Below are 27,461 nucleotides of genomic sequence, written 5' to 3'. Positions count from 1 at the left end.
AGCAGAATGGGGCCGGGGGAGCAGCATTGTAAGGAACCGCTGTCCCACTGTCATTGAGGAAAAAACCAGCTAGGTGTCCACATCAAGTGGTGTTAAAATGGGTTAGAGCTAGATAGAAAAGTGGGTAGCCTGAAAAGTGTCGGAAGGGAATGGAGGAGAATGCTCTTCGGATCTCAGAGTAAGAAAAGAGTTGTTTAACCCCACACCAAAAACAAACCGTAAATAAAGACGATACATTTGAGTACATTGAAATACTTTCAAAAACCTCTGTGTACATACAAGATGTCATAAAGAAGAAACATAAATCTTAAACTTGGAGAAGGAATTTAGTGTGTACCTAACCTGGAAGGGATGGCCCAGATTTATAGTGAACAGCTTTAACTAAAGCCCAAAGGCTAGGAATGGGCACTCCTGAAAGGGGACATGGGACAGCTTCATAACACACAGGAACAAGGGGTCAGAATCAGGCAGAGGGAACTCAGGAGCTCACACTCACTAGGTAGAAAAAGTCTGCTAAGGGGGCCCTGCCAAGCACTACCTACAGCAGTGGTTCTCAAGCTTCCCAATGCTCCAACCCTTGAACACAGTTCCTCATGTTGTGGTGACCCCCAACCATAAAGTTATTTTCATTGCTACTTCATAACTGCAATTTTGCTTTATAAATCATAATGTAAATATCTGTGTTTTGTGATGGTCTTAGGCGACCCCTGTGGAAAAGGTCAGTCAACCCCTATCATCTGAGAGACCAGCGGCTGCTCAGCCCCAGCCTTAGAACATCCTCTGCTCCCTATCGCCCTGTGTTTAATGAGTGAGAATCAGAAGGCAGAAGTCATAGCTGGACGTGGGTTCTGGTGGGTGGTACACAGAGGATCTCAGACATATCAGGGATGTTTCATTCCTTGGAATTAATCGTACACTGGTGTGCTCGATCCCATGATTCTATGTGTCAGGCAAGCAGAGGGAGTAGCCACCTTGCCTCTACTTGGTTTGGGCTCTGCACCCACCCGCTTCTAATAATGCACCTGGCAGCCTGAGATCTTTACCCACACTACTGTGCACACCTCACCTCCCTCAAACAACCCGTCGGCAGCCTAGGACCCCACATCAAGCTGTATACACACCTAACTCAGAGCTTTGCAGGAAGTTTATCTTCCCTTAAGGTGCCTCAAACTTAGGTTTTGCTCAATAATGCTCTAGTTATGTCCAGTAGGAGAGTGGGGAGGCTGATCCTGCCTGAAATGGTTTGGGATACATATCCAGGAAGGAAGCAAACTTTTAGGGAGTATCCCCTTTCTACTACCTTATACCTGGGCATAAGTGGGCATGCCTATAGTTTTCTTCAGAAGTGGGGCTCCTGGAAGGTTGTCATGCTACAGTGCACAGACCTACACCCACATGCATGTGGGCAGCATTAATTGATCTCAGTAGGTTTTTATACACACACACACTTATGGAGAATATATATATATACATACACACACATATATATCCATACACACACATACATGCATACACACATACATACATACACACGTATGGAGAGTGAGGGAGTGAGATGAGAGTGAAGATGAGAGAGCCAGAGACCAGAGACCCTGAGGAGAGGTACAGAGAGAGAACATGAAGTTGGCAGGGGAATGGACGAAGGAACCTGGGACAAGTTGGAGTTGGGGAGTGGGAGGTAGACTTGACAAAAACAAAATGTGTTCAGATATGAAGGAAAAAATAGTAAAATATAAAAGCCACCAAGCACTCAATACTATCTAATGGGTTCTAAATTGTGGCCCAGTGGAATACGGCACAGCCACTAAGCAGTGGCTGGAATTATTTTTAATATTGTGAAACTGCTCACAATCAAAGCTTACACAAGACAGAACGATATGGGGAGGGTAAGAAAGGTAAGCCATTGAAATCTGTACTTAGGCAAGGAAGTCAGTACCCCAAAGTGTTAAGGGGGTTGCTTCTGGAGGGCTTAGAGGTGACTGTTTTTTAAAATAACCGAATTGTGGTGTCCATATACTTCTGGATGTGCGTATCCGCTGGAGAGTGGTTGACCTGCAGGGAGAGAGTGGATACCTTAAGGAAAACCCATTCTCCCTTCCCCAGAAGCTGTCAACTGTCCATGGTTCCTCAGTTAGGGGTGGGAGCTTGTGATTCCCTCCCCCCCCCCATGCTGAAAGGTTGATCACCTTGGTCTTGTGCAGATCATCATTACTGCTGTGAATTCAAGAGTACCCGGTGTCATGTCCTGAAGACACTGTGTCTCTCTGATCCTTCCAGACCTCTGGCTCTTAAAATCTTTCGGCTCCCCCCACCCCCTTCCCCATAGTCCCTGAGCCTTGGAGAGCGGGTGCTACGGAGATGGACTCAATCTTCGCTTAGACATTGTATTCTAAAATACTTGTGCGTATGCATGTAATTAATGCTTTAGTATAAAAAGATCTCCTTTGTTCAAACAATGTAAACAAGGCCAAATGATAACCCGGAAAGAAGGCAGGGAGCCAAGGACTGCAGGCGTATGCCACCTCTCTGGAAGTCTATAGTGTGTCTGCCCCTATCACAAAATCTGGAGAGGAGCGAGCAACGGCGCCACAGTCCTGGGCTTTAGAGGAAGCTGCCCACCCTCTCTGAACCTGCATGACCGGCTCGATGGCCTGGTTCCCGGCTTGGGTTTGAGGGTCATCGAGCCGGTGTCTCGCGTGCCATCGCGGCTTCCGAAGCCGCAGGGCGCGGGGCCGTTCCGCGGAACTGCTTGTCGCCGCTGACCAGCCGCAGCAGCGACGCGGACTTGGGGACGCGTGCGCGGGGCGGGGACCCGGCCACCCACCTCCTCCGGCTGGGGAGTCCCCGGGGCCGGCGCGCGGGGAAGTCCCGAGCGCGGGTACAAGAACGCGGCGCGCGCCCAGGAGGGCGGCCCGGACGGTGGCGCAGCGCTCCAGCCATGTCGCGAGGCCTCCAGCTCCTGCTCCTCGGCTGCGGTACGGCCCCCAGCCCGTCGCCCCACGCTGCCTGCGACCCCGCCTCGGTGGCCTGGCTTATGCCGCTCTGTCTCTTCCTCTCTCTTGCAGCCTGCAGCCTGGCGCCCGCGGTGGCGATGCGGGAGGTGACGGTGGCTTGCTCCGAGACGGCTGACCTGCCGTGCACAGCGCCCTGGGACCCGCAGCTCTCCTACGAGGTGTCCTGGGCCAAGGTAAACGAGGTCCGGGTCTGGGCGGGTTGCTTGCGGGGACAGCGGAAGCAGCCAGCCGAGGGACTGGGTCTCTCGGGGCCCCAGGTTGGGGACTCCAGCTGTTCTGATACCCCACCTTCTCCCACCGGGCTTCATCTGCACCTGCATCCAGAGCGCAAGCCCCCTTATGTTAGTTCCTGGCAGATCATGATCAAAGGCGGCTTGGCGTGAATGATCCCCCTAGAGGTTTGCGCGGCATTGGATCCCTGCTGCAGGGCACCTGTGGAGGTTGCAGGGAAAGCAACGTGGGCCTAGATTTGGACGTGGGATAGGAAGCATGTCCCCAGACTCCTATTTCTTGTGCCTTGTGACCATGATACTTTGAAAATACAGAAGGGAGGAACACTTGAGAGGGAGGTATTAAAAGGGTCTCAAGTGACTTAGGCTGGCCACAGGAGGTAGTTAGGAGTGGTCATCTCTTTTCAGCCAAGGCACGTCAATCGGCTCGTCTCCGACCTCGCTTCTGCTTTCTCTGGCAGCCCCGGAGGGGTCCCGACATGAATGAGGACTTCCATAGGAATTTGCTGGAGCTGGAGGCCCAAACAGGAGAGAATGAATCTCTGCCCCTGTGGTGGGAAATTGAGTTGCACAAGGCAAGGCATTTGAAAGGTTTCCTTTCAGCGAGATCCCAAGACTCCAAAATTGTAATTCCTGTGGCATGTTAAAGTCCAGCTGCTGTAATTTAATAGTGCTGGCCTTTGCACCCTTCTTTAAGTGAGGTTCGGAGCCAGGCCACCTCCATTTTAAGGCAAATGAATTAAATCCCCAGGGGTGGCTCTCTGATTTGCCGACTTACCTCTGAGGAAGCCTCTGTCTGTTCTCAGTTTCCACAAAACGCAGGGCTGTCTTCTTCCCAATATGCAAGATTCCATGAGAGCTTGCAGTATGGATGGGAGTTTAAACATGCAAGGCAGCACAGAGGGGACACGTGTGTGCGGGCATCTCTCTCTCTCTCTCTCTCTCTCTCTCTCTCTCTCTCTCTCTCTCTCTCTCTCTGTGTGTGTGTGTGTGTGGTGTTTAACCACTTTAGCCAATTGTCTGGGCTGGAGGGTGGTAGCTCAGTAGTACAGTGCTTGCTTAATATGCAAAAAGTCTTGGGTTTGAAACCCCAAGCATGAAAGCAAAACCCAAACCAGTCAATCAAATGGATTGTCATTCCCCGAGGACGACGGCTCCAGTACTTCCTGCTGTATGTCCAGCGCCCGGTGTCTATCCTGTTACCGGATCTAAGTGGGACCGTGAGGGAGGTAGTACCATGGAGACCTCAGGACACTGCTGTGTAGAACGTTCTAGGACAGTGTGTGTGGGGTGGGGTGGATGAGTGGTGGGGTGGATGAGTGGGTAGGGTGGGGTGGATGAGTGGTGGGGGTTCCTATTGTGTTTTTGTTTCTCTTCTCTTCTCTGTGAGATCGGAGAACAGGAGTCCAGAATTGTACTCAAAACAATAGCGCTCTAAAAATATTGTAAAAACAATATCTAAGGGCTCACCATATGCCAGACTGTGGGAATAAATATTTACATATATTATCTACCTCTGTCTTCTGGAACAGTGTGGGCTTAAGAGGCCAGAAATATGCCTGTTCCTACTTCCTGATGAAGAGACAGAGCCCCCGGGAACGAAATAAGTGGGCTTTGACCCAAGCTGTCAGATTCCAGATCTTGGCTTGTTAGTCTATCTTGATATCTTGATTTTCTACTTTAATTACTTTGGGTAAAGAAAAGCAAAGTGTCCCTGAGCCAGTCAGACAGTGGACTTAGCCATCTCAAGGAGGGAGCAAAGAGGAAACCATGATCCCTCCCAGACTGTAATTAAAAAAAGAAGGCATCATTAATATCCCCAGGGGAGTAATTAAAAAGTACTCATGAAACAAGCAGATGAAATTTCAGACTGTGAAGTTCAAACAGTTGTCAAGTTAAATCTCCTCACACAGGGTCGTTTGGAATGGTTCAGTAAATCATAGCAATTAGCCTTTGACCTCTTCTTGGATGTCGGCAGATGATGTAACTCTGTAATGTATGTGCTTGTTTATTAGACATAGTTCTTGCAAGGTCTGGCCTGAAGGTCTCTTAAAAATTCTTTCTAAAAAAAAACAAAACAAACAAACAACAAGAGGGGGTGGTGGAATGCTTGCTTAATATGAATGGAGCTCTGATGATAAAAGGGAAGGTGTCTGTCTAGTCTCATCCTCTCCCCACGGGCTTTGTGGCTGGAGGAGCGGTAGATACAATGCCAACCCACTAGCCAAGTACTTGAAATCGGTATGTATTATTTCTTCCAGGACTTTTGGAAGTTGCTATTTTTCAGCCCCCAAATTAAAAAATTTGCATTGTTGTTGCTTGTATGACAAAAATGGATAGAGAGTTCTAGAAATAAGGTCATTTTATGGATGAGCGTCTTGGGGTTTTTTTTTCTTCTTCGTCATGGTTTTCTTGTAAAATGTTCTGGGGGAACTGTGAGGTAGGGGATTTAAACTCAGAACCAAAGGCCAGCCCAGCTCTCACCTCCCTTCCTGGTCTCTGTCCTGGCATTATAAAACTCGTTTCCTGGGTTGTAGGATTAGTGCAAGGAGAGCAGAGCCCCTTGAAGTGAAGTTCCACTGCCTGTCACGCTGAATCACACTCTTACAGGCCTTCTTTCTGCCTGTCACAATGGTGGTCGCAACGACACACGCCTTAAAATCCCACTTACGATCAGCCCTTGGGTCGCATGGAACACCCCGCCGCTAGTCAGTTAGGACTGATGGCTAAGAAAGGACTCCCACAAGCCATACCTTAAAAACATCATTTGCCTTTTACCGAAAACTCTAAGCGGATGGAATTCAGTTAGTGCCAGTCTAAAAACTGGTGGATCGGGCCGTATCCGACTTTACTCTCTTTCTAAGACGTGGTGATGGGGAGGCCGGCAGGATTCAGCAGTGATAAGCACAGAAGATCAAAGGCCAAATACAGACAGCACCAACCCAGTGTCCTTGAGCACAGCTCTTCCTTCTGTGGGCCAAAGCCCTCCTAACTGGAACCCCCGAAGACGCCTTCTCTCCCTACCTTTTAAGGTAGAATGGATGATGGAGGAGAAATAGAAAAATCAATAAGTTATCTCCATTGGAACTGTAACTCAGTTTAGTTTTTGAAGTTCTGATAGGTTACAGCTTGGGTAGGAGGAGGTAGTTTGAGAACACAGGCAAATATGTTTTGATCCATCATGCTTTGGCTGTTGACCATGGTGTTTGTTTGGATTGTGGTTTCAGAGGACAGAGCCGAATACAAGGCTCTGTGTGAGGGGCTGTATCTGTGCTTCACGGAGTGTCAGGGTGTCTCTGCTGGCGTCCATGGAACTGCAGTAGGTCTGAAGAGAGAACACAGCTCCAGATAGAGAGCTTTGGCCACGGTCGGTGTCCTTTTCTGCTAATGAGGAGGCGTCATTTTCTCTGCAGATATAGTGCCGTCCTGGGTCATGCTAGAAGCCCTGACAACCTACAGTGAGGCAAAATGAAAGGGGATATCTGATGTGGCCTCTGGGTGATGCTGCGGGGGTGGGGACAGCCCTGCATCACAAGACACACTCTATTGAGGTGACTGTCAAAGGGAGGGAAAGGGGAAGCGAGACAGTGATTTCAGAGCATGGTCACACTTGACTCTAGGGGTTAGGAAAGTCTTGGCTAGGGGAGATCGTGGGCGGTCTGGTCCAGTGCTGGGTTCTGGTTCTGACACTCTTGTGAGGGCATTGCCGGAAGGCAGGCCACCTGTCAGCTCAAGCCAGGCACCACACCCATGTATTGACCTTAACTCATTAGGTTGGGGTCTCCTCTGGATGGTGGTCACTCTTGGTGAGTATTTCCTGCCTCTCCCAGTGTGTGATGCTGAGCTCGGAGGGCAAGGCCTCTGAAAAGAGCAGAGGGGCCAGAGGTGAAGCCATCCCCAGGGGCCTTCCCATGAGCTAATAGGTACCACTTGTTGAGTTTCCTTGATTCTCAGAGGCAATCTAAGAACATGTTTTTGGGCGAAAAGGAAACATTTCCATATTAAATTTAGAAGGACTGAAAATCTGAAATATGAAAACTGTATGTACATTAGAATCAAAGAAAAATACTATTGTCCCCATAGACATGTGCCCTCCTTGCCTTGGAGAAATCACTTTTAGCTCAAACTATGAAAAACATGAAGTTGGTTTTTGGATGTCTTTCATATTTACACCATTATTGTAACACAAGGGTGTATCAAGTCCTGGACCTGGTAATAGTTCTCCCAAAATCAACATGGAGAAAACGCCTTAGTCAGTAAAGCGCCTAACTTTAGAGCCCCATCACACAGGTTTATTAAAAAAAAAAAAAAAAAAAAAAAAAAAAAAAAAAAAGCAAAAAGCAGCTTTGATGGCTAGGATCTGTAACACCAGTGCAGATGACCAGAGATAGGCGGATCCCTGAAGTTCATATATAAGCCAACCTAGTCAAATCCATGAATTCTTTGAGAGACCCTGCCTTGACAGACAAGGAGGAGGATGATAAAGGAAGACATCTGATGTCTACATACATGTACACACCCATGCCCACACTCAGAGACAAAGCAAACATTTCCAGAGTAGCATCTTAAACAAGGGCATAGAAATGTACAAAGCATCTTTGGTCCAAGTGAGGTAACTAGAGATCCAGAAAGAAAAATGGTATAGCAGGTAAACCTAGACACAGGACAGAGACAGAAAGTGAAGGACTTGCATGTCCAGTGATAATGAGTCCAGGGTATACTATCTCAGCTGTAATGAGCCATTGAAGGAGTTTCAGCACAGAAAATGATGCCATACAAATCTAAGGAAAGAACACATTTCTCATGGTGATGGGAAGAACATAACTCATCTGAGAAGGTAAACCTTTGGGAGCCTATATTCTTTTGCGCCACTGAAATTCCCATAAGCTTAGCTCATCAATGGCTAGAGCACATCTTTGCTTCCTTGGATTTTCTCCATCACCATTTCTGTCTGTGTGGTCAAGGAAGGATGAGGCTACCTCAGAGGGGATGGAGGAAGTCTCAGCCAGATTAGAATGGTGGCTTGTTGAGGTCTTGGACATGGCTGAACATGGCTGAACATGGCATTGTTCATATCTTTTGGAGGATAGGAAGAGGGCTGCTGAGAGTTGAAGAGAAACACCAACAAAAAACCACGTGCTTTCCACGAATACAAGGGGGAACCTGAATCACGTGAGGACTGGGTTTTCTGGGTTTATTCTTAGTGGTGTCACAGCATGGAAAAAAGGAGAAGTTTGCAGGAGATCTCAGTGACGTAGACATTTTATGTAAGACAGGACAAAAATCAAATTCATAACCTAAAAAGGGGTTTCTCTGGCTAAAAATGTTTCCATAATCTCTTTCTGGCTACTTCAGCAATGATTCTAAATGTGTGAGTGTGTGTGTGTCTGTGCGTGTGTACAGATTGTACAAGACTTGAGGAGAGGAGGCACATGAGTAGGACTGATCCAGAGCTGGGGCCACATGGGCACCATTCCCCATATGCCACCCTTATGTAGTGGTCTGTGTGTGTGTGTGTCTCAACAATTAAGACTTTCTGTTACAATAAATTGCAATTCTATCTTAAAGAAAAGGAACTATGTTGGCTTATCCATGATATATTAGATTTATTTTATATTTTTAAATATTCCCATCATATATAAGCCAACCTGGTTCCTTTTCTTTAAGAAAAGCTGGGCTTAGAGGTTTGTGAATATCCCCCAGGCTTGGTGACATTCCATTTCTCATCTTTCCCAATCTTTATATTGATTTTATTGCCAGCTTCTTCCTGGCAGGGAAATAGTAGCTGATAAACACACTTGCATATTTTCCCCCAAACAACATTTTTCTCATTAAGTTTTTTCTTCTAATAGGACAAGTATCTGAATATTCTTAAGTGGCTATGATTGCATTGTATGCCAATCATAGCTAGTTTCTGAGGCACGTCAGTCAGCTCAGAGTCAACTAGACCTCCTCTAGACTCAAGAGGTTCTTGTGGTTCAGTGAAGGACATGAACTCAGAGTCTAGTAGGCACCACAAGATGACAACCTCAGGATAGTTGACGATGTCAATAATGAAAAGGTCCAACATTGCCATCCGGGCCCCAATTAAAAGACTTTTCCGCTTTATAAAGATGACACTTGAGAGAATCAGAATGCTATGGTGTTTTGGAGACATGGTCAGCTAACAAATTTATTTGTAGAGGGCTGGAAAGGTACTTTAGTTAGTGAAGTTAGAAGCTTAAAAGCATGAAGACTTGGATCTGATCCCCAGGACCAGTGAGAAAAAGTAGCGTGTGGTGGTTGGTGTACATCCTGGAGCAGACTGGCTAGATAGCCCAGCCAATCAAAAGAGCTGCTGGCCAGTAAGAGATTCTATCCTGAAAAACAAACAAAACAAAATTGGATAGTACCCAAAGAGGAAGGGCAACTGAGGCAGTCTTCTGGTCTTTATGTGCATATGCACTCACATGAACACCCCCCCCCACGCACACACACCACACTAGCAGAAACACACACCCCACGTCACCCCCATACACCTCTCTCTCTCTCTCTCTCTCTCTCTCTCTCTCTCTCTCTCTCTCTCTCTCTCTCTCTCTCTCTCTCTCACACACACACACACACACACACACACACACACTAACATGAGATTTCTCCCTAGAGCAATGCATTGAGACTTCTAGGATAATTTTACCAGAAAGAAGCCAAGAAGAATGAGCTGGAAGGAAGGATAAACTGTGGCTGGAGTGGAAAACAATCAGCTATAGCAACAGCTTCTACCTCCAGCTCTCCTAACTCCACAGAGCCCACGGGTGTTTCTTACTTGATCTTTATAATCTATTCCTGCTAGACAAGGGAATGAAATGCAGAGACGAAGTGACTGACGGGAAATGACCCGATTATCTAGTGCAGAAGCTCGGGCTTGACTTCAGGCTTTGTGATTTGGAAGCCAACGTGCTTGTCACGTTCTCATTATTTCTCAGATTCATTTGTTTATTCAAATGTGTGTTCCAAATCCTTCCTGTGTGCAATGAACTATTTAGCATGCTGAACGAGACCTTGGATGTGTATTTAAAAAAGTAACATCTTTAAGGCTTTCCATATGATTGGTACCATACTTAGGGTATGTATACAACACCATAAATATCTTCACACCACTTCTCTAAGACGCGGTCACTCACTCCTCGGTCTAATGGGTACAAACTAACCTTGAGCTGCTCAGCCAGTCAGCCAAGAGCAGAGGGCTGGTGCAGGGCTGGGAATGGCTCCCCCTCCACCCCACTCCAAAGCCAACGTTCTTAATTAGGCCATCTCTGCCATGCTCATTACTCTCGCTAGCAGCCATAAATCCAACTCTGTCTGTTAGACCCAGTATATTTCAAAGCAGAAAATCATTTTTCTAATAAAACCACACTCAGAAAAAACCCGACATTAATGCTCATACATTTTATCCTCATTATGACATCAACCTCAGAGCCAAACTATTTTGCACATTATAAAGAGCTGTTTTTATGATGAATGGAGATTATATTAGCACTTTAATTGAGTTAAAACCAAAGTACATGAATGTTAGTGCACAAGAAATGCAATTAACAAAAAGCTGTTCCAGTATGCTTGGGATACATCAGATTAGTGTAACGACACCTTCAAACACTTGAAGTCTCCCTCTTTCAATATGGTTTACCAAATTGGTAAATGAAACGTCTAAATTCTGTGTTATTTTTCCTTTTAAAGTAAACCTTTTCACCAAGCTTTGATCACATTTTTAGCAGATCTAATAGCTGATGAACTCAGACCTCAAGTTTGTGATCAAAACTCCCTGTTTGCTACAGGAATAGTAAGTAATGTTGATATAGCAATCAAATTTGGTCATTCTAGGAAGTTCACATGGGGTGTGTGTGTGTGTGTGTGTGTGTGTGTGGTGTGTGTATGTGGTGTGTGTGTGTGTGTGTGTGTGTGCTGTGTGTGTGTGTGTGTGTGTGTGTGTGTGTGTGCTGTGTGTATGTGGTGTGTGTGTGTGTGTGTGTGTGTGTGTGTGTGTGCTGTGTGTATGTGGTGTGTGTGTGTGTGTGTGTGTGTGTGTGTGTGCTGTGTGTATGTGGTGTGTGTGTGTGTGTGTGTGTTATGTGTGTGTGTGGTGTGTATACATACTCATGTATCTGTGCCTATGCTTACAGAGGCTAGAGGCTGGGGTTAGGACACCTTTTGTTTACTCTTCACCTTATTTTCATGTGACAAGCTTTCTTTATTGCATCTGGAGCTCACTATTTCAACTATTTCAGCTAGACCTGCTGGCCAGTGAGTGCCTGGGGCTCGCTCACCTGTCTCTGCACTGTCAGTACTGGGGTTACAGGCGTGCCTGGCTTCCTGCCCAGGGCGGAGGTGCGGGGGTGGGGTGAGGATCTGAACTCATGGCCTCACCCTTGCACAACAAGTGTTCTCTCTGCTGTGCCATTTCTCAAGCCTCCCAGCCCTCTGGATACTTTTTGAGACAAGGTCTCTCAAAGTTGGCTAAGCTGGCCTTGAACTTGCAATCCTCCTGTCTCAGCCCTCTGAGTAGCTGCAACCACAGGCTGCCCTACCAGGTTTGACTAATTGTCATATATTTGAGTAAAATTATGTAAATTTGTTTTAAAATACGTTTGTCTATATATTTTTAAAAAATCTATTTAATTCGCATGCTCTTAAAATTAGTACTTGTGTTTGCTTGATGTTGTGTTCAGGGAAACTAAAGGGAAAGCTCAGTTTAATTTAGGTCTTGTGGTTTCCTTAAGGTCAAATCTCTGTCTCAGAGAAAGATTACGATGTTTAGGTCATTTATTCAAATTGGAGGCCTTAAGACAAATCAAAGTCCTTAGGTTTTCTGAAAACGAGATGTCTTTTTTTTTTTTTTGCTAATTCAATAAAAGAAGTTCAGTCGTCAGCATAAAAGTTAATCCACAGAGTGTGGATATTTAAAACAGCATTGGAATGCGCGTTTTGAGGAATTAATTTGCCCAAATTATGTTGTGCTTTCAGACGTTGTATGGTGATATTAGCATCACGGAGTGTGCACTAAACAGTCCCCGTCAATTATGCTGGGCTATGAATGGAGCGGAGGGTTCCTTTTGTTACAAATTACTATTTCCTAAAACGCTTTTGCAAAGACGCAATGGAACACTTTTAGACTTGGAATGTTTAAAAAGCTGCTCTTGCCAGTGGCTGGTTTCCCGCCAGCTCCAGCGCTCGTAAGAACTCAGAGAATAAAGCAAAGAGGGGCTGTCCATCCGCCCTTCTCCCCTTCTCCTCCCTCTGGGACATCTCCTTCAGTCCCGAGTGCTGCTTCGGCCATGGCTGGTTCCCTTGACGTGGACAGATGACATGTGCCTGGCCACGGGTCTTTTGAGAATCATTTGAAGTTTTATATAAGGGGTTTCCTGGATGACCATAGAGTTACAATCTGGTTTTGAGCACGTAAAACAAACGAAAATGGTTGCTACTTTTACAGCAGGGGGAGATCCAGTATTTCTCAGGTGGAGTCACCTGAAAAGAAAGGTCTATCTCCCCCCACCCCTCCGCCTTTGGATAGTATATCTTAAGGGCTGGAGAGATGGCTCAGCGGTTAAGAGCACTGGCTGTTCTTCCAGAGGTACTGAGTTCAATTCCCAGCAACCACATGGTGGCTCTCAACCATCAATAATGAGATCTGGTGCCCTCTTCTGGCCTGCAGGTGTATATGCAGTTATATGTTAAAATGACAAAAGGAAGGTAGCAGAGGCTACATATACCTCAAACATGAAACTAGGAGACGGCTGTGAAGGATTTCCAGGTGCACTGTATGACTTTGTTGTGTCCCTCTTATCCATGATGTCGCTTTTTTCCATTTCAATGGCCTGTGGCCAACTGTAGTAAAAACATCTTAAATGGAACATTCCAGAAATCAGCAATTCCCAAGGTTTTCATTGTTTGCTGTTCCGAGTAGCATGACGAACACCTCACACCTTGTCCTGTCTGGGATGTGAATCACCCTTCTGTTCAGCTTAGCCACGCAGTATGGCTATCTTCCGCTAGTTACTAAGCAGACTTGGTGGCTGTCAGATACACTTAGTATCAGACACGCTTGCTTGCATTCAAGTCCCCCATATTTTACTTAATAATGGGCCCAAAGCACAAGAGTGGTGATGCTAGCAGTTTGGATATGCCAAAGAAAAACCATAAAGTGCTTCCTCTAAGGGAACAGGTGACTTACTAAAAAAAAAAAAAAAGAGGAAAATCCATGCTCCTCATGCTGAGATTGCTGAGGTCCGTGGTAAGAAGGGATCCTTTATCTCAATATGTTGAAGAAGGGAAAGGAAATGCTTACTCATTCTGTCGTCGTGCCTCAAACTGTAGAAGCCACGGTCACGGCGTGTCGAAAATGCATCAGTGAGATAGAAAAGATGAATTTGGTAGGCAGAAAATGTGCACAGAAAACCTGCACCTGTTTAGAAACTGAACTGTCCTGAGTAGGTAGGTACAGGAAAAAAGCATCGCGCCTTTCCATAGTCAGGCTCAGTTCCGCCTGTGATTTCACCCGCTAACGGTCTTGGGCAGATTCCCATGGATAAGACACACACCCCTGTGGTTACTTATCAAGCAGAGGGCTGTCACTCATTTGGCAAGAGTTCTTGGGTTATGCTAGCTCTCTGGCACTGGGAAGAAAGGGTCTTTGGAGGAGACCTGTGAGAGCGGAGGTATTTGGCTGTAATTCCCCCGATGGTTGTGATGGCTCAGCAAGGCAGGATTTGGCAAGCGATGACTCCGACAACCTTGTTCTGCACCTCCCTTCATTTCTCCCTTATGCCCTCACCGTCTCGCCTGGCTTTTGCATTGCTACTAACGACTGGAATGCAATAGCGAGAATTGTTCCGGAAGCCCATAGAAATCTGACCACAAAGTGTACTCCTTGCTGTTGGAGCTGCCTTGTTACAAAATGAATTCCTTTGCAGGTAGCTAGAAGGTCACTGCCAAGCAGCTCTGATCGCCACCATCAGCCTGCTTTATCAAAACAGGCATCGTCGATTATACGGCAGCTCCTGTATTGGAGTGCTGTGGATTTTGATGTTGACTTTCTCATGGGCCTTTCTGAACTCAGCGAGGGCCCTCTTGATGGAAAAGAGCTCCCCAGGAGGAAAGCAGGGGCAGGCCAACGATAACTGCCTGTCGCAGCCATATTTGCCATTGAGGGTTGATTTAGAAAAAGAAAAAAAAAAAAAAAAAAGGAGATGAATGGAACATCGGTGAGGGCTGTGCAAGACTGAGGTGGGTTAATCAGCTCAGACGGGTCTTATGTGGCAGCTGACATAGGTAGGCGCTGCTGGACAGTCAGGGGCCACGAGGAACTGGCTCTACGTGTCCTAGCGCAAGTTGGAGGCTCTCTGTTTCTCTGACGGCTCTTCAGCCGTCTCCTTCCATTGCTTCGTGTGTGTGTGTGTGTGTGTGTGTGTGTGTGTGTGTGTGTGTGTGTGTGTGTGTGTATACATGTGTGTGGAGACCAGAAGTCAGTGTTTGGAGACCAGAAGTCAGTGTTAGGTGTCACTCAATCATTATTTCTTGAGACGGGGTCTTCCATTGAACCTGGAGCTCCCCAGTTTGACTAGGGTGACTGGCTCAAGCCGGAGGGATGTTCCTGACGCTGCTGGTTCAGCACTGGGATGATGGACATGTGTTTCATATTAGGGCTGAGGATTGAACTCGGGTCCTCATGCTTGGGCAGCACGCCCTTTGCTCGCTGGACCAAGTCCTCACTCAGTCCCGGTGCTGCTGTATTTTTGAACCTCCAGAGGCCCCAGATTTTAGCTTTCACCTGGAGATTCTTGATTACTTGATAAGGAACTTTATAAAATGGCAAGGACTAGCAAGAAATGGGATTTATGTTTGCAGACCACCTGAGGAGATCACTCTTTTCAGCTTGGTTCTGGGAGTGAGCATCCATCTGCCAGCAGATGTCTCTCTAGCCCACGGCACAGGAATGCCAGCACACTGAAAGCTGGGACCGAAGCTGGGTGGCCTTGCTGTGCCTTGCTCGGCTTCCAGTGGTCCAGGGTGTGTGTGTGTGTGTGTTTGTGTTTGTGTTCATGCACACACACATAAGTGAGCTTGTACACTTCCATTTCACAGTGACCCCCCAGCCCCTTAGTTAACTATTTCCATCCCAGAGTCCCCTCTGAATGTTGAAGAATTTCAGCATGCTCCCCATTCACTCTTTGCAGCTGCTGGCATGGAGAGTCTGGTAATTTGTCCCTTTTCCTGAGGGGACTCTTGGGTGCTGTTATGATAGTAGGGATAGGTGAGGGATGCCACTTGTCTCAAGGCTTCCTACTGGTCCCCGGGCAAGCAGCAAAGGGCAGTTCCAGGCTGGTTGGGGATGCTGACTTCCTGCTAGCTCTGAAAGTGATGTTCTGCTTTACTGTTACTGAAAATCTGTTTTACAAGCTTTTTAATTAAGGTGTGTCCAGCCTGTTGCCTGAAGGACACATGTGGCTCAGAATAGCTATAAACATGGCCCAACACAAAAATGTAAACTTTTTCATGAGACAATTTTGGTGTTGTTTTTTTTTTTTTTTTTTTTTTTTTTAATTGCACATTTCTCTAAGTGTGAACCTTGTAAACAGTGTCCTGTGGTGTCAAAAGGTTGGATGTGCCTAAAACCATTTAGGTGGTGGAACCATCTGGTGAGTGCAGATTAGAAACATGTTCAGGCCTTGCAGGTATGAGGACCTGAGTTTGGCCCACAGGAACCCACGGTTAAAAAAAAAGAGCCAGATGCGGAGGCGCATGCTTATGGTCTCAGTGCTGTAGCCAGGTCTGGGACTCACTGGCCAGCCAGGCTGACCTACATGGAAAGCTTCAGGTCAGTGAGAGACCTTGTCTCAAAAAACAGAGTGGATCTCACCTGAAGAATACAGCTGAGGTTGTCATCAGACTTCTACACACACACACACACACACACACACACACACACACACACACGAACATGTAAATGTATACATGTATGTATGCATAAACACATACACACTAAGAGATGTTTGGGAAAGAGAGTAGATAATGAATGTGGTGTATGTCACATTTTTAAGTAGAAGAAGATGCTGAAAACAACCCACAACTGCATCTCCAAGATAGCTCAAGAGAAATTAAAAATATATAATTTATTAATAAATTTTTAAAAATTAAATTGCTTGGCTAGCTTGGGCATCTAGTCCATCAGGATGGCCTGTAACTGTCCTTCCATACATAGTTTGAGATGACTCATAAAGCTTCATACCATTCTCCTCAGCATCTTCCTGCTGAGAAGAGAGAAACATGGCCAGTCACTGCTCATTTGTGACCTTGAACATCAAAGGTGCTTGCTAACAGGGCCCATTGCTCATCTGTACCTTGGGTTTAGTTGAGTTGTCTAGCAGTGTTTTTTGTTTTTGTTTTAACAGATTTAGAAAGTTTTCCAAGAAACAGACTGTTTCCAAGAAACAGACTGGCATCCAAAATTAAGAACCAGCTAGGCATGAGTTAGTGTCTGAAACAAAAGAAAACAAAAAACAAAAGAACACTGGGCCCTTGTCCCCAGGTGACTTACTCACCCCTGCAGGGTAAGAGGTTGAGTTACTAGTGCTCCCATCAGAAAGCATATTCTGATCTTGTTTCAAAGCAAACATAGCCTTAGAGAGGTTTTTGTAGATCCTCTTCTCCCCTGGAATTCACAGGTATGAAAAAAAAAAAAAAAAAAAAAAAAAAGCTGCCATATCCTGCTTTAAAAACATGCACTTTGGATGGATTTGTGATAACAGGTTGTGAGACCTTCCTGTTAGTCTGTCAGTAAGTGTGACTCATGGTTGCTTCTTCACAGCTCTCAGAGGGTGGCAATGAAAAGCTGGAGCTCCCCCAGAGCAGGCAAAACAACTCCTTCGAGGCGCCCAGGACAAGGTATTCCTTGACGATCCAGAACACTACAGTCTGCAGCTCTGGCACCTACAGATGCGCTCTGCAGGAGCTTGGAGGGAGGCGGAACTACAGCGGCACCGTGATCTTGAAAGTGACAGGTGAGCACGCCTTGCTCCTTTTCTCCTCACAGCCTGGGGTGTGCTTTCTGTGGGCCCCAAAGTCTCCTCTTCTGGAATCTGACCCTGCAGCTTAGGAAGACATCTGTGGTGGAAGTGAATTCCTCTGAAGAACATCATGATTCTTTCTCTATGTGGCTTAATCTATGCATTGACTTTTGCCCAACACACACACACCACCACCACACATACACACACACACACACACACCACCACCACCACACACACACACACACACACACACACACACACACACACACACAGACACAACCCCTTTCAACATCCAGGCCTCTGCCCTGGTTTATCTTTGTGACACATTGTGCATTTGCCATGCAATGTATGATTAACTAAATCTGAAACTTCCCCAGGTTCAAGCAATTCTCTGTTCTGGGCTTTTCTCAGCACACAGCAGGCCCTCAACAATTATCTAAATAGATAAGAAATGAGAATAGCCTAACCAGGGAGAGTTATGAAGGACAGAGAGGAAGTGAAGAGCACAGCTGATTGCCTTCCATCTTCTCCTCTAACACAGTAGTGCCTCCAAGTCAAGGGTCAGATTGGAATGACTGTTTAGATGTGTCTCAAACACTGACACACACTGGTGTGTAGCTGATTTTGTTACTATTTTAAGCTAAGCCTCATCTTTCAAATGGGGCCAGTCACATCTGTATGCTGTTTGGTGCTAAATTTAATGGGATATTACACTAGGATGCTATGTACGGTGCCTGAGGTAGACGGAACACTCAGTCATTGTTAGGGATCCCTAAGATAATGTCTCTCAACCCTTTCCATTGAGTTATAGACCCTTGAGAGAATCTATTTCTAGACCACTGCACTGCAATTTTGAATCCAATCTCAAATCCATAAGACTCCAGGGAACAATTTCTTGGAATCATCTGCCTGCTGCCTGCCCCTGCCCAGGCGGTGAGCCAAGCCCATTGGCAATCTCACTGCAGTACAAGCCAAACATCAGCTCGTGACTGAACTGAACGGGACACGGTCCTTCTCCCAAGCTGTTCCTGGCTGGGTTCTCCCTTCTGCCCTCCTCTAGTGCCCCAGGCACAGCCTCAAACACCCTGAGGGAGCTGGTCCTCCCATCCTGTGCTGCTGGCCTTCTCTAAGAACTCTAGTCGAGGGTTTGGGGTGGTATAATGCTCAGCTAGTGTGCAGGAAACCCTGGGTTTAGTTTGAAGTACCAACAAAAACTAGGGAAGGTAGCACATGCCTATCATCTGGGCACTTAGGAGGTAGAGGGGGGGGGGTGTCAAGTCATCTCCGTTGCATGATGAGTTCAAGGCCAACTAGGGCTACATGAGTCCCTGTCACAAGAAGACAAAGCTCTAGATTTCTTGGACATGAATAGGCAGATCCCCAGCCTCAGTTTCTAGTCTGAGTGTCCTTAAGTTGAGATCACTCACCTGAGAGTTCACCTAGTCACAAGAAGTTAAGGTGGTTTCCGGCCCTGGAAGTTCAGCAAACATCCCACACATCCCATGGCATATAGCCATAGCAATGTGACAGCAACCACTTAGGACCGTTGTCACTGCCACCCATGACTGTCTTTCCTGACTGACAGAACTAGGGTGGGGATGGACACATTAGGACCAGAGGAAGCAGGAGTGGAGCGGGGTAGGACAGTCCTTACATGTCTTCATCGGTTCCTTTCCTTTCTTCAGGATGCCCTAAGGAAGCTGCAGAGTCCCCTTTCAGGAAGTACAGAGCTGAAGCCGTGCTCCTCTTCTCTCTGGTCATTTTCTACCTGACACTCATCATTTTCACTTGCGTAAGTGTCTGCTCAGAACGTCTGTTGCTGGGATGTGGTCCCCGGGGGCCCCACTGATTCCTGTAGGTTTTGTAGACAGTGTAAATCATTGAACGCTTACCCTCTGAAGGCTGGGCATTTGAGGCCTCCACACTAGGAAGCACACTGAGATTCCTCCAGCTTGCTTTTGTTTAGTGAGTCACCTGGAGCATTACGTAACGCCTGTGGGTTAAACAGGAGGGGTTGTGTAGGAAGGTCTGAAGAATCCCAGGAAGACCTGAAGGACTTGTGGTTACAATGTCACCATCCACCACCTTGGGGCAGAGGCCTTGTGCTTACAGTGTTTTGTCATCCTCTTTGATCACACTGCCCTGAGCCTGTTTTCTCTTAGTGGATCTACTTATATTTCTGTATTTCCCATCCTTTTAAAGATTTGATCCTAAGAAGTCAGAACACTGGGGCACCCAAAAGGTCCTCTAGAATGGAGGGTGACTGGCAGTACTTGGGGCATTCTTGACATGCCCTTTAGCTGTTAGTCATAGGCTTCAGCTGGAAGCCCTTAAGCCCATTTTTGGCTATTCCCCTGGACTGACCATGGCCCTTAGGGAGCAGGGCCATCTGAGACTCTGACAAACTTGGAAGCAATCCTCTCCATATGTCTCAAAGCAATCAGAAAGGCTGGCTACCCAAGGACCAGGATAGACTCATCCTGGAGCCATCCCAGGGCTGGCTCTTATCACCTACCATGTCCTTATATTCAGCTGTCTGTCCCTCTTATTGTCTAAATCATGTTTCTGATTTCTATTTTAAAAATCAACAGACATCACATCATATCCCATAACCATATACAATTATTATATGTGAATAAAAATTTAAGTCACTAGTTTAGTTAAAGAAAAAGAAACAGAACAAAATGAATTATTGGTGTTTCAAAATCAGGCAAAGGTGAAAAAGTGTATTTTTGCAATACTTATAACTTTGAAATGAATTATTGAGTAATATACTAAGATTTTTCTGGATGTTATCAATTTCTCAAAGAATGATTACATCCATTAATCTGAAAAGGGCTCTTAAGGTGAATATATTTTTGATGGTGCTATTCATTAAATATAGAGCCTTTCCTAAATGGGCTTTAAATAAAATAAAGGCTTTATTTAAAATAGTTTTTAAATAAAAAGCAAATGTATACAAATAAAGCAAAAGACTTCCGTGAGAATCTGCTGCATACAAAGCCAGCAACTGCATGGGATGGCAATAAATGGTTGTTGTGTCCCCAGCATCCTGGAGCTCACAGTTGGGTCAGCAGGGTTGTTTGTTTATAAGAAGGTAACTAGGATGGTCAGACAGTACATGTAAGATGGCCGCCTTTGGTTTCTTGTTGGCAGATATCTGCTTCCACAGGTACTGGCTTTCCAGGGTTTGTGACAGTGGGGTCTAGGGAGCATTGTAGTTGGGAATCAGTGGGTCTCCTGATGAGAATTGGAAACATCAGGGAAGTGGTACTTATAGCTTATAAAGAATGAGGGGTGGTGAGTATAAGAAGTGCTTCCAAAATGAGGTGTCCAGACAACTGGGGGGGGGGATGGTGTGGCAACTGTCAAGTTTCCCCAATAATTCATTTCTGAAATCTTCTCATTTTGCTTTTTATAGAAATTTGCACGACTACAGAGTATTTTTCCAGATATCTCTAAACCTGGTATGGAACAAGCTTTTCTTCCAGTCACCTCCCCAAGCAAGCATTCGGGGCCAGTGACCCTTCCCAAGACAGAAGCAGTATGAGTAGGATCTCTGCTGGTTCTTACAAAGCCAAGGGCACATCAGATCAGTGTACCTGAATGCTGCCTGGACAGGAGAAGAAAGAGCCCCACCCTCAGATGGCAACCTTCCTTTGAAGTCCTTCACCTGACAGTGGCTTCCACACTATTCCCTGACACAGGGTCTTGAGCACCATCACACGATCATGAAGCATGGGGCCATCACTGCTTCTCTGTGGCTGTCAGCTTAGTGTTTCATGCGGCTATCTGGTCAACCTCTTGAATGCATTTCAGTCATGTAAAAGCTATGGCGAGATGCAGGTGGAGCAGGGTCACGGGAAATTTGAACACTCTGAGCTGGCCCTGTGACAGACTCCTGAGGACAGCTGTCCTCTTCTACATCTGGGATACATCTCTTTGAATTTGTCCTGTTTTGTTGCACCAGTCCAGATGTCTCACATCTGGCAGAAATTGACAGGCCAAGCTGTGAGCCAGTGGGAAATATTTAGCAAATAATTTCCCAGTGCGAAGGTCTTGCTATTAGTAAGGAGTATTATGTGTACATAGAAATGAGAGGTCAATGAACTGTTCCTCAGCAGGGCCTTTTCATCTGGAAAAGACATCCATAAAGCGGCAGTACAGAGGGATGCCACGTTTATTTTTTTAATCTACATGAACTTGTCGAAGAAGAATTTTCATGTTTTTCAAAGAAGTGTGTTTCTTTTCTTTTTAAAAAAATGATTGCCTAGTTAGATAGCAGTGCTAGCTGACAAGCAGCCCCTGTGAATATGGACAGTGTCCCTCAGAATAGGGACAACAAGCTAGAAGCACTGTACAATGTCCTGCTGGGAAGGGCAGACCATGGACTGTGCCACCTGAAGTCTGGCCACAGTTGTCCAAGCCTGTCTGTAGGGTCCTGGATGAGTCACTTGTGGCTTTCACTTTCACTTTCTATCTTGTAAACCAGATAGTTTTGGTCTGGGTTGACTACAATGGATGTGAAAATGCTTTGGAAAAGCTGAAGATACTGTTCACAGTGGCAACCTCCCTGGGTTGTGTTTCTTGTTGATATCCTAGAGTTCTGGAGCTGTAAGAATGCCTGTCATGTCTCACCTTTCCCATCAATCCAAACAAAGAAGGCTATAAAGAGGACGTTACCATGGTCTTCCATGTGAACTCTTCTGAGAAATGTGGAGACTGGCTCAGTGTTTAGTTCTTGAAGATACGAACCCATGGGAGCCACTGGGCCATGGCAGGAGGGAGCTCTCAGATGTTGCACTGACGGGACATTGTTGCATTTCTTTAATGAACTTGTCCCCTTCCTCATTTGCTTCCCAAAGAGATTTTGTCTCTTTAATGGTGTGTGCATCACCCACACTAGCATGAGAGTAAAAGCAATGTTGAGCTGACCCAGTGTTTACCTCTTAGTCACCACTTTCATGCTATTAAAGATGTGCATGTGAAGAAGAATGTTCCTCTTCTATGTCTTTAAAATAATTCACACTTTGGGATGATGCTTGAATGCTGATTAGGGAATAAGAATGTAGAAATGGTAGTAGTAGAGGACTGGCTGATTTCCTAAGTCTGGGACAGGGGTGGGGGGCAGACACATATGGCTGACAAACTTCTGTGACATGGCATTCCTTCTTGCAAAATCTACCAGATCCTGGAGCTGCATCCCTACCAGCTAGTACATGGTCAGCTTGTCCACCTATGTGACCATGGCAGGGGTGGGTGGGGACACACCGAAAGACTCTGCTTCTAAATGATATGAGAAGTTGGGGGCACTGATCTTGGGATTCGTGGGGTTTTATTTGAGGTTTTCAAATAGACACCTAACCTTTAAGATCTACACAAAGTGCTTGTGGTGGCTGTAAAAAGCATCATGGACGAGAGGCTCTTTGTGAAGATGAATACCTACAGAGTGCCTGTCAAAGCTGCAGAATCACTTTGAATGGATTCAAGTCCGTTGTCAAATGCTTTACAAATGCACCAGACAACTTAGTATCATGTTGAGGAACTCAGACCTCTTATCCATGTGAAGTTGAGCCACCTCAGTCAGGAGATTCAGAGTAAGAACTGTTATTCGCTTACTAGATATGTTCCAACGATTAATTGAGGGAGTCCACAGAAGGACTGGGTGTCTAGCAGTGTTAGAGGCTAGGAGAACAAGAAAGGAGAAAGGGGAGTAGAAAACATGCCAGTGCCCACAAAGTTTTGACAAGCTTGTTTTATTAAAAGGAATAAATAGGCTTGTTGGGTGTTGCATGTTACCTGCTGAGAATTAACACACAGTGAAATACTCTGTAGGCATGAGAGCTATTGTGTGGAGTCCAGGGAGGAGGGTTGTCCTTGTTGCTTTACGTAGACTTAACTAGAAACATTATTAAAATTTGATAGCAGATTGACTCCATGTTTCACACCTAATACTTAGTGTTAAAAATGCATGTGTGTGTGTGTGTGTGTGTGTGTGTGTGTGTGTATGAGAGAGACAGACAAACAGACAGGGAGACAGAGAGACAGAGTCATTGAGAGACGGAGTCATAGAGAGATATATATAGAGAGTCATACACACAGAGAGATATACAGTAGGAGATAAAGAGAGGGAGAGGAGGGAGGAAAGAAGGATGGAAGTGGAGAGGGAGGAGAGTGAAAGAACAAGAAAGTAGAAAAGGGAAGAGGGAGAGGTCACGGGAGAAACAGGGAGAGGGGGAGAGAAAATGAGAGGGAGATAAGAAATGGAAAGAGGGAGAGAGGGAAACAGGAAGAGAGAGAAGATGGAGATGGCAAAAACAGAGGGAACAAGAAAGGGTAGGGAGCAGGAGTCTTTGTGTTATGCAATTACTCCTTAATTTTTAAAAGTAGCTAAATCAGAGTAAACACACCAGTAGGATGACGAACCCAGTGACACCTTCTGGGCTGTGTGATGGGTTGTTCTGGGGAACGAGTACGAATGTGTGGTGGAGAAAGGCCAACAGCCTCCACCCTCGCTCATTTCAGACCTTCATAAATCACACCCAGCTCCTGTCCTTCAGAGCCAACACATTTCACTTGCATATCTCTCTTCTCCTTTCCACTTCTTGATTTCATTCTCCCCATGAGATTCTAGGCAGAGCACAGTTAGGTCACCGGGAACTACCAGGAAAACATCATCTAGGCTGGGTGTGTCTGTTTCCATGGTTCCTGAGAAGTTAGGGTAAGGGAAGGAATTGAGACTCGGGTACTAAAGCAAGTCTTCCATTCTCTTCTCTTCATCATGCGTAATCAAGTACAACATCCCTCTGGGCAGAGGAACTGGACTTCACTTAGTGGTTCATTTGAATTCTGCATGTGAAAGGGATATTGTTTTTGCTTCATTATAAGAGGGACTACTCCTTCCAAATGACGCAGATTATAGTACTTAGCAGAGGCAAGAAGGGAGAAATTCACACACTGAAGAGCTTTGAGATGCCCCACAGAGTTGGAAGGCTTTTTGTTCAAAGGGGGAAAAAACAATCTGTAAATGTGTATGTACTTGCCCAGGTCTCCCCCAAAGCCAGCTGGACAGCCTGTTAACGACGCCCATCAGGAACAACAAAGGCCATGTCAGAAGTCAAGGGACAGGAGGCTGAGAACTTACACAGCAGTTTTTATCTGAAGACCTCAGAGTGCTTTACAAACATTAATTAAATTGCCCAGCAGCCCTGGGAGATGGCTGTGTATCACTATTTCCAATTGGCAGGGGGTAGTGGGAGGAGACGTGTAGGCATGGAGTGAAGCTGGAAACAGGCCATGTTACATGCCTGTGGATTGTGGACTCAGAAGAAGTGGGAACATTCCCTTGTGAGCCCAAGAGTGTGTGTGGTCAGGTGTACAGTCCCCATTGGGTCAAAGGAATGGTCTGGTGACTTCCCAGCAGACGCCAGCTTATGCATAAGTGAGGGAGCCACCAGCACCAGGGCTTGAAGGATGGTGGCATGGTCTCTCCTGAGGCTTATCACCACATACCAAGGTGACAATCACTACAAACTACTTTTTGTAGTGGCATGATGGCAAACATAGTGACTGTCTTGTGGCATCTTCTAGGAAGATGTGACCAGTTATCTATTTGCCCTAGACAGGCACCCACCACAGACCAAAGACATGATTCCACACAAGTCTAGCTTATCCACCCAATGAGTTGATTTTGGTTACTGATGGTAGCATGTCTGACTCACAGGCACCTCCATTACAGAGAAGCCCACTATGTCGTGGCTGATGACTCGCAATTTGAAGTCAGCTTCACTGGAGAGTCCTGTCTCCCAGCAACTGTTTTCTGCTGTTATAATTTTGGGGAGGGGCTTATGGATTTTTGTAATTTTCATGAACTTCCAAAATCTTGTCAATTTGTTTCCTGAGTCGTATGAACCCTCCCTCCCCCAATTCCAGGAAATAATGTTCAAATACAGAGGAAACATCTGTACAACAGTGGCTTTGATTGGCTTGTAGATATGGTCATAACTGCCATGTGGAGCACTGGTACTCAGTCTTGTATGTTGTTGCATCTAACTATATTCTCCAAAGAGACCTATTGAAGTCTTAACCTTTGGTACCTATGATTGTGATCTACTCTGGAAGCAAAGTTTTTGAAAATGTAGTTACCAGGGGGCTGGAGAGATGGCTTAGTGGTTAAGAGCATCTGGGCTGCTCTTCCAGAGGTCCTGAGTTTAATTCCTGGCAGCTACATGATGGCTCACAACCATATGTAATGAGATCTGGCACCCTCTTCTGGTCTGCAGGCATACATGCTGGCAGAACACTGTATACATAATACATAAATTAAATCTTTAAAAGAAGTTGAAGGAGGAGGAGGAGAAGAAGAAGAAGAATGGGGAGAGAGAGAGAGAGAGAGAGAGAGAGAGAGAGAGAGAGAGAGAGAGAGAGAGAGAGAGAGAGAATAGAGAATGTAGGTACAATGAGGTGCTAGGGCTTAGGTTGATGTCCACATAAGAAGAGGGGAATTTGGTCACAGGCACAGATAGACACACAGACAAAAGACGGCCTGGTGAAGTCAGAGGTAGCACTGGAAGTGATGCACCCACAAAGCCAGGAAATGCCAAAGATTGCTGGTGACACCGGAAGCAGGAGAGAAACCTGGAGGCGGTCCTCCCCAAGTGCCTTCGGAGGGAGCACGGCTCTGCAGCACCTCGTATCAGACTTCTGGCTCCAGCACGTGGTACTTTGTTATGGAAGTTCGAGAAAGCAGTGAAGTGAGCAAAATGAGGCTTTCAAATCTAAGGTGATTAAAACGTCAAGCCTGTGAGAACATATCTCACTATCCAATAACCAGGGAAAGGTTCCCTGGAGGGACTGGGCTGGAATGTGTTTTTAAATGAATGGTTGTTTTAGTCATAATGCTCCAGCTGATGATGAGGACGGGTGGGTGGATGCACTAGTAATAATTATTACATTAGTAATAATGCATAACGGTGACAGCGACATCACAGTAGTCCTCTGGCATGGCAGCTCTTGGTTCTTGCCCAGAGGTTTTATCGCTCTTTAAGATTTATTTTTATTTATGTGTGTGTATGCATGTGTGCATGTGTATGTAGATGTCTGGGGAGGCCAGAAGAAGGTATTGGGATTACCTGGAGCTGGAATCAAGGAGACTGTGAGCCATCAGAAGTGGGGTTTAGGAACAGAACTAATATTCTCTGAAAGAGCAGTAAGTATTCTGACCACTGGGACATCTCTCCAGCCCTAGTTTTTTTAAATCTTATTTTGGTATATGACTTGAAGTTGTGTAAATGCCTTCAATACATTCCATTTCTTCATCCCTAAAGTTGACATCGTTTAAAAAAAAAAAAAAAACTCAAAATATGTACCCAGAAGCCATTGCTGCTGGATCAAAGATAGCAAAGGAAAAAAAAAATAATCTGTTGCAAGGAAGACCCAAACTTTGGAAATGCCATTATTCTGTCATGGTGAGGTTGTGGACATTCAGGACAGGAAGTCATCTGTTGTATTCATCTTTCATCGTCCTCTCTTCAGACTCTTTCTTTTAAAAATACAAGCAATCCCAGCAGGGGTAACACATAAATCAATACAACATGGGCAGGATACATTACTGTCTGAAAAAGAAATTGCGGTGGAGTCAGACAGACATGAACTGGAATCTAGGCTCCATCACTCACCAGCTCAACCATATTATACCAATAGCCATTCTCTTGGTGTCTCAATTGACTCATTTGTTAAATGGGTGTTAGTAGCAACTCTTGAATTTTAAGTAAAAGGCTGGCACAAAAATTACATTAAATTATCAGCCTCACTTTCTTCTGCATGTGGCTCTTTCTCTTTTTTTTTTTTTTTTTTTTTTTTTTTTGGTTTTTCGAGACAGGGTTTCTCTTGTGTAGCTTTGCTCCTTTCCTGGAACTCACTTGGTAGCCCAGGCTGGCCTCGAACTCACAGAGATCCACCTGGCTCTGCCTCCCGAGTGCTGGGATTAAAGGCGTGCGCCACCACCGCCCGGCTGGCCCTTTCTCTTAGAGGATGGAAGATGCGTGACGGGGGACAAGCCCTCTGGAGCGGCAGTGGAGTGATGCCCGGAGGCCTTGCAATGGAAGGGTTTCACGATGGGTCTGTCTGTTATCAAGCTACAGATGACGGAGAAGGTGCTTCCTCCTCCACGTGGC

General features: G+C 45.8%; 1 protein-coding gene across 1 annotated transcript; it reads left to right on the top strand.

Annotated features, from left to right (window-relative positions):
- The first annotated feature begins 2,800 nt into the window (after window positions 1–2,800).
- On the top strand, window positions 2,801–22,281 carry Cd83 (CD83 molecule). Its single transcript, XM_028867721.2, has 5 exons — window positions 2,801–2,975; window positions 3,066–3,187; window positions 17,085–17,277; window positions 18,972–19,078; window positions 20,708–22,281. The coding sequence occupies exons 1-5, from the start codon at window positions 2,939–2,941 to the stop codon at window positions 20,834–20,836; spliced, it is 588 nt and encodes a 195-aa protein (XP_028723554.1). The 5' UTR covers window positions 2,801–2,938; the 3' UTR covers window positions 20,837–22,281.
- Window positions 22,282–27,461: the final 5,180 nt, after the last annotated feature.

Source organism: Peromyscus leucopus, chromosome 5 (genome assembly GCF_004664715.2).
Source record: "Peromyscus leucopus breed LL Stock chromosome 5, UCI_PerLeu_2.1, whole genome shotgun sequence".
NCBI classification, from domain to species: Eukaryota; Metazoa; Chordata; class Mammalia; order Rodentia; family Cricetidae; genus Peromyscus; species Peromyscus leucopus.
Note: the sequence above shows the minus strand (reverse complement) of the source record. Positions and strands in the feature narration are given on the sequence as shown.